Source organism: Monopterus albus, unplaced genomic scaffold (assembly GCF_001952655.1).
Source record: "Monopterus albus unplaced genomic scaffold, M_albus_1.0 scaffold41.1, whole genome shotgun sequence".
NCBI classification, from domain to species: domain Eukaryota; kingdom Metazoa; phylum Chordata; class Actinopteri; order Synbranchiformes; family Synbranchidae; genus Monopterus; species Monopterus albus.
The window spans coordinates 2,903,782-2,911,559 of record NW_018127921.1 but is presented as its reverse complement, the minus strand read 5'-3'; the positions used below and the strand labels follow the sequence as shown (position 1 = coordinate 2,911,559).

The following is a 7,778-nucleotide window of genomic DNA, read 5'->3' as shown; positions in this document are numbered from 1 at the left end:
CCTGTAACCACGCTAAGAGTGACACTGATGGAGCTAACATGAGAGACATCAGCAGAGTTGCCAGGGAGAGGTACTTATTGTCAAGGTAAAAGTCAAACGCAGTCAATTACACTGTCTGTCTGCCCAGTAATTTCTCACCAAGAGAGATGACAGGCCAAGATAAACTGGTTATTTCACAAAAACAATCCATCTGGAAATATGATGTGCTGTCTGCAGTCAAAAGCCACCTTCCTTAACTGTAGAATGGGAAAATGGCAGGGAAATAAGCAGCTCACAGGGGCCAAGAGGTGACGTGCACCTGTGTGGAGGGTCACAGTAATGACTGTGCCATTCTCCCTTCCTACCACTTATTGTATGCTCTGCTTTATTTAGTAGTTTCTATCTTATGTTGCTTGTTACGTCCTATTTCACATATAGCTTCATATTTTTCGTATCTCCTGCCCTGTTGTTGTAACCGAGTTGTCAGCTTTAATTCATAGCTCATCTACCCACACATCTGCAATGCAGTCATTAGTTCACCCTAGTATAAACAGAGTGAAATGTTCAGTTGTTTGTTACATTGTTTATTTAGCCTATGATATCTGTATTTCACCACAGTGTCTCTTGTGTTAATTACCATTTACTGTAACTGCATCCATGTGTGGTCTGCTGCTGATGCTTTTCCTTAAAAGAAGACTAACTTTTTGCAGGAAAAAAATCCTTTTCGTCTATTTCTGCATTGTGGGGATACAATGTCCTTATGGGGACAAAAAGCAAGTCCCCAAAATGTAAATCATTACATGTTAGAGTGATGACTCATTTTAAGGTTAGGGTAAGTTTCCAGAAAGGAATGTAAGTCAGTGTAATGTCCCCTGAAGTGATGGAAGTGTGTGTGCGTGCATGTAACATTGCCACTAGAGGACTGAGCTGATGTTTTCTATGTGAAGAGCTAAACAAAGGTGGACAATGGATCAAAAAAACTAGCTAAAATGTCCTTGATTTAAATTTACAGGCTGAACATTATCAGATTGTAGCCTCCCCTTTTTCTTTTGCCTTCCCTGTACATCTCTATGTCTGACAAACAGGATGTCTTGTTGGAAAAAATAAGGTGCATTAGCAATGGATTGGTAATTTGCATTCAGCTGCTAGATCAAAGCCACGTTGCCCTCCAAGCCAAATTAAGTTTTTTTTCCTTCTTAGAAGCCATTGTTGCAAGGCACATTCAAAGAGACTCATTTTATAACCATTTCTATTTTTGCCTGGTAATTTTCTTTAAATTACAGAAACACCTTTACTGTGTTCATAGGTCTTTTCGTCTTTACCCTTTTTGAAATGCTGCTGCATCAACTCAACAGTAATGAAAAGAGAAAACAAACAAATACCTATTTTCTCTTCCACACCTGAGTTGGTTAGAGGAATACATTTGAATAATTTTTTCCACTGAGATGACTCATCCAAAGTAAGCATGAATATTTTAATAAAGTGAGGGTTTCTGATTCATTGTAACATATGAAGGCTATAATGACCTTTTAGCCTTTCACCTTGTGAACTGCTTCAAGAAAAAAACATCCTCCTACAGCAATGCAATTTTTGGGACAGAGAAAACGCTTTTTTCTATTAAATCATATGCCCTGCAAAAGGTTACAGATCCAAATAAAGAGTCTGTTTATCCTAAGAAAATAATTAAAATATAACTGTGTAAAATCACCATCGCATGAATATCAAAGGGAAAATTTTGTAAAACACAGAGGGCTCACCTTGGTAGCCAGAAGTCGTGTCAGGTAGATCTCAGAGACCATTTTGCTGCCGCGATCGCCCTCCTTCTGGTCTCCATGCTCATGGTTCTTCACCAGGTGCCAAACCTTGACCCCACTCTCCAGGTCAGGAGTGATCATAGGAGTACGGGAACGCAGGCTGTCAGGGCTTCCAGTGTACTTTATCATGTTCTCTGTGAAGAACATGCATTAGGCCATGTCGTTACCAATATGCTGTAACTGGAAATGTCCAGTCAGTGTTTGTTTTCCCCAACCACCAGTTAAATCTTCATTAGCTTCTAACGTTTTACTATACTATATGATGCGGATTATTTCCCGAATATTTAGGCCTAAATTCTAAAAAGAAAGGTCTGTTGTTTCACCAGAGAAGCATGGGAAGCCATAATCTAAATGTCAGCACCAGAATAAAGATTTTTTTTGGCTTGTGGATTCCAATTTACAGGTCTGGGAGATTGGATATGAAACTTTTAAAAAGTGTGCATGGTTAACTTTTCATGGCTTATTCTCCCAGAGAAAAGACACGGCATCGCTGGCTGACACAAAATCGAACAGGTGTCAGATGAGATAAAATATGTATGGCTCACCCAACGGCTGGAGTGGCGATGACATTTCCAAACACATGGCTCAGTGAATGTTTACACAGTGTGAAAAAAATTGATCAGTGGGTGCGGTTTAGAGCGAGGTTTTGACGGGGGGGGGAATCACAAGGGCAGAAATCAATCTGTCCAGAGAGAAAGGCAGGAGGGGAGAGTTTGGGGAAAGGAGACAGCTAGAGATATTAGACACAGAGAATGTGTGTGTGTGTATTGACTGCTCCGATTTGATTACAGTATGATTTGTATTTCCTATATGGCACTTCAGTGCCCAATATTTAAATGCAGCTTTGTTATAAGACCTGTTATCAAGTGCTTTCTGCAGGATCTTTCATTTGGTGCTACTTTTGAGTTTTTTCAGGGAAACTGGTGTTTGTTTTTATAAAAGCAGAGTGAGTAGTATATGTGTTATTTATTTATTTGAGAAGCTGAGCATGAAACAGAGTCAGGGATACACAGGATTGAGGGTTGGAATTTATTGTAATACAGATGGTGGTTTTTTTTTTTGGTGGTTTTTCTTCTTGCGGTTTTTGATGGAAACATTACATTAAAGATCAAACACAAAGGTTTTTTCCTTTCATTCTCTGACTCAACATGTTACACAGTGTTTGTCTTAATCTTTGTACTTTTTCCACAACTTTCTTTCCTGTTTCGCTCTCCATCCACCCTCCTTAGTAGCTATATTAAATTCAGCCTAGATTCTTTGGCGATTGAACTCAGGGAGAGTTCAAAGTCATTCTCAAGTACCACGCCAGTTATGAAGTGGCTCAGACTTGTGTTCGAAGTCAATCCTTTAAAATATGTGGAGGGAGATATTCCTGGCATTCTCCCTCCCTTTTCTGCTGCGCCACTCACCTTGTCCTATCTGGACTAATTTGAAGCTGAAGAGATGAGGTGAGACCGTATGGAGATGGCATGATGCTAATAATGTGGCACCATATTTGATGTGACTGAAGTGTTTGTCGCTAGTGTGGCTGGCCCTTTGATCAGCAACTAGCTTGATGGTTTCACAGGTTCAAGGAGATGAGGAGCAGACAGGTGGAAAAAGCACTGGCACATGCAAAGATGAGAGTACACACTTTGGAGTCCCAGGAGACCAGAACAACAGAATGAAAGAGTATCTGGTCTCTTGCTATGTATTAGAAATCCTTTTAACTACTCTAAATTGTGTCTGGTCTTTCATTGTTGTGCAGGGTCCATCAACAGCCATTTTCCTGTGGGCATATCCACAGCTATGGGTTCACTTAGTTATCAGTGAGTTTTTTTCTGGGTATATTCTTTATTAATATTGCATTTTATACATGCATATTTGATATTTGTTACTGTTACGCCTATGATTAGATAGACATATGATTACTAAAAATGACTTTTGAATGTATTTTTGCTCATAAAGAGCATTTTCAGTCAGGTTTTCATGACCTGGCACCTCGATGACAGAAGCTGCAGCCATAGTGGGGCAAACACAACTTACTTGAAATTACACACTTTAATTTACTTTAACATTCTGAAACTTACAAGCATTACAGTTTGATGTTGAAATGTTTAAGCTTCTTTCTTAAAGGTAGGGTTGGTATTTCCTTCTGTTGTTTCTTGAATTTCTCTTTTCATCCCGATGGCAATGAATACATTAAATGCACTAACATGAAGAAAAAAAATCCATCACCTGTGGCAGCAGCAGGGTTGAAAAATGCCTGACCAATAATTTTACTCGCCCCAAGCAAAACCAATAGACGACCTACCTGCCTATCAACCTACTTCCTACTTGTGCACATGCTGCCCCTGCACACAATGTGCGAGCCAAGAGTCTCCAACAACACACTGCAGTTGCAGGCAGATGTGTTACCGCTCTGTTTTACAGCTAAAGCTAGAGAGCTATGGCAGAGAAGGTACCCACAGCAGCTTTTGTTCACAAATGGAAACATATAGCCTTATAGGTAATGTTGTTGTTGCCAGAAGTTGTGACCTGTGTGAGCAGTATGAGACCAAGAAGACTGCTGCATGGATGAGACTCCTTTTACATGCAGCCAGACAGTAGTCGGCTAAGTGCATAGATAGGATTGTAACCATTTAACTGGGCATCAAGGCCACATGCAGTGTTAGCGTTACCAATACAGAATAAAGCCTGTGTTTTGAACGGAGTTAGCTGGCCTCCCTCTTCACTTCTCCCCACTGGAAAAGCCCGGACTTGTAAAGCTAGTTACTGGCTACGAGCCAAGGCTAAAGCAGTTCAGCCTTGAACCAGAGGTCCTGGTTGGCTAACATTGTATTCAAAAAAGTTACAGCTAAAAAAAAAGTAGGATGCTGCAAAATGTAAAACCAGAATTAACATTGGTTTGGCTTCTGAGCAATGGGGCCAATGGAAAGGACAAAAGGGGCTGAAAAGTGATGCCATGGTGGTCTGTTAGATAGGTAATTATCTGTTTTGTTTTGATTGGAAGGCATTTGTTATTTTTATGAAATGAGTAGTAGTCAGTGTGTGTTGCAGTGCATTCTGTGTTTTGGCGGAGTGGGTTTGGAGAGATGCAAGAATGAAAGGGTGGGATTTCTTCGGTTGTCTACTTTCAAAATTGAGCTTCCTCTTGTTGGTTTTTCCAGGATTGCCAACCCTACCCTTAATATTTAGAATGAAATGAAATAATCAACTTGTTTACTTGTTATTTGTTGTGAGTATTTTGACAAATGCATGTGAGCCTGGTCTTAGGTCTGTTGAGAAACTAGTTCTGTAACACACATACAACAGAAACCTGAAGATGCACAGCAACAAGAAGACTTACCGTATTTACTTGCAGAGGTTCGAGAGACAGTGGAGTTGTTTACTGAATTGTAGGCTGTAACTTGCTTGGGAACCAAAGCCATTACTGCATTATCAGGTACCTGAAAAACAAACACCATGCAAATGACTCCTCAAAACAACAGAACCAGAAAAGAGATTGTTCGTAGCTGATCAAAAACCCCATAGATCATTGTATTCCTGTCATTTTCTATATTTCCTTCCATCCATTCTGGTTTCATTTTGATAGACAGAGAATATCTTACTGTATTACCCTTATGAGCTCTATTCAACCCACACATAAGAGTATAAGAGAACAAACTATTGTTTGTACTTCCGGCGCCAACAGCGATGGCGACCGTGGTCACTCGTGCTCTCTTGTGTTTGTTTTTCTTTGTTTTCTTGGTCTGTTGCAACCCATCCCAGATTACTTTTACCAGAGAAGAACTGTTAAATATCAGACAACTCACCAAACTACCTTCCTCCAATTTTTGTGAACAAAGAATGCTGTAAGGGACATTCTGATCAGAGGCGCAGCAGCGATATACGGGACCTGGAAAAAATGCCGCCGGCGTGGAAAAGGCTCTGGCGCTTTGGTGCGGTTATGACAGAGGGGAACACGGACCTCACTCCCATCTATTCACCTGGCTAATCTCCAGTCTCTGGTCAACATAATGGATGAAATTCTTCTCGTCAACAGGACTAACTCCAACTTTGCATGCTCTGCTGCTTTGGGCTTCACGGAGACCTGGCTCAGAGACTCGATTGCAGACAGCGCAATTCGAATACCGGGCTTCCAGGTGTACAGAGCGGATCGTGTAAAGGAGCTGTCCGGGAAAACGAGAGGAGGTAGAATCTGCTTCTACATAAATGAAGGTTGGTGCACAGATGTCACAGTGCTACAGAGGACATGTAAAGCAGACATAGAGACTTTTGTTATCAACTGCAAACCCTTTTACTCTCCTTGTGAATTCAACAGTTTCATGCTAATGGGAGTGTACATAACACCACAGTGTTAGGTATTTTTAGTCAGATAGAAATTAGATAGATACTTTATGTATTAGAAATGTTTAGTGGAGATAGGATGTCTAGTTAGACTGTTAAATGCTTAGTCATGCTTATGAGTTTCTACAGGGTACATCTGGTCAAGGATAACTAGAGAGAAATGTTGATGACTGTCAGCAGACAGGGTGTTTAATATTATTATTATGACGTGTAGAACTGTAGCCTTAGCCATAATATGTTCTTATGTTTAAGACACGACATGTTACTAGAGGTCGTGTGAGAATGTTTTTAGCTACACACCACTTAATCAACAGACACACACACATTGATTTGCTTCATGTTTTGACTACTGCTATGACCAGCTGCAAAGCTGGTGAGAGAGACGTCTTGGTTGACGTTTCTGTGTAGTATGGGGCTAGCCCAACCGAGGGGATATAATGTATAGGCCTGGTGGGTTCAGGGTCTTTCATCTTACATCTGCCTGCGTGCAGTTTGGAGGTGCAAGATACCTGAGCATGTTGTTAGGTAATTTCTTAGTCAGATAGATATTTGTTAGAGATTTGTTGTATTAGAAATGTTTAGTGGAGCCAGGCTGTCTAGCTCAGGCTGTTAAATGCTTAGTCATTCTCATGAGTTCTGCAGGCTGCATATAGGCCAAGGACAACTAAATAGAGACAGTTTGCAGGCAGGAGGTTATTGCTATTATTATGATATGTGTAACTGTAAGGGTAATCATAATATTTTCTTATGTGTAATGTCATGTCAAAACGTTCTTAGATACACACCACACAATCAACAGCCACACAGCTTGACTTTCTTCATGTTTTGACTATTGTTATGGTCAGCTGCAAAGCCGGCATATCAGGTGACGTCACGGTTTGATGTTGCTGGGTAGAATGGGCTATCCCAACCAAGTGATAAAATTGTATAGGCATTATGGTTCAAGGTCTTTCATACTTCGTCTGCCTGCGTGCAGGTCGGAGGTGGAAGAGATCTGGACGTGTAATGTTAATTTTACCTGTGATTCTGTGAATAAACCAGCACTGTTATTTTTTATATATCCAAGTGGTCTACTTCGTCTTTGTGAGTTCCTGGTTTCAAAGAGCCGGAAGAAGCTTAAAAATTGCTTAGAGTGTAATGTTAATTTTACCTGTGATCCTTTTAATAAATCAGCACTGTTTTGAAGTTACTGGACTGTCTCGTCTCTTAGAGTTAGCAATGGTAAGAAGAACCAAAGACCTACAACAGGCTAACGATACCGCACTACAGCTCCTAGCAGAACAGATAACTAGCCTGGAGCTAGAACATCCCGACTCTCCACTCATTGTTCTAGGGGACTTTAACAGAGCAAATCTCACCCACAAACTACCAAAATGCAGACAGCACGTCACCTGTCCCACAAGGGACAAAGTCACACTGGACCACTGCTACACAACAATAAAAGACACCTATCATTCTGTCCTCCGTGCAGCCCTCGGACTCTCAGATCACTGTAGAGTCCATCTTATTCCAACCTATAGGCAGAAACTTAAAGCTGCGAAGCCTGTAGTCAAAACAGTGAAGAGCTGGACTGAGGAGGCTAAGTCAGAGCTACAGGCCTGCTTTGACTGCACAGACTGGAGTGTATTTGAGACTGCAGCTACAGACCTGGATGAA

The 7,778-nt window shown here is 40.9% G+C and overlaps 1 protein-coding gene across 1 annotated transcript in view; it reads right to left on the bottom strand.

The window, feature by feature from the left end:
* plxna4 (plexin A4) overlaps positions 1–7,778 on the bottom strand; it is a 328,946-nt gene that overhangs the window by 16,369 nt on the left and 304,799 nt on the right. Inside the window, exons 29-30 of the mRNA XM_020599492.1 lie at positions 5,122–5,221; positions 1,737–1,927 (exon numbers count right to left, since the gene is read on the bottom strand). Coding sequence (XP_020455148.1) covers positions 1,737–1,927; positions 5,122–5,221 — 291 coding nt within the window. The remainder of the gene's footprint in view (positions 1–1,736; positions 1,928–5,121; positions 5,222–7,778) is intronic.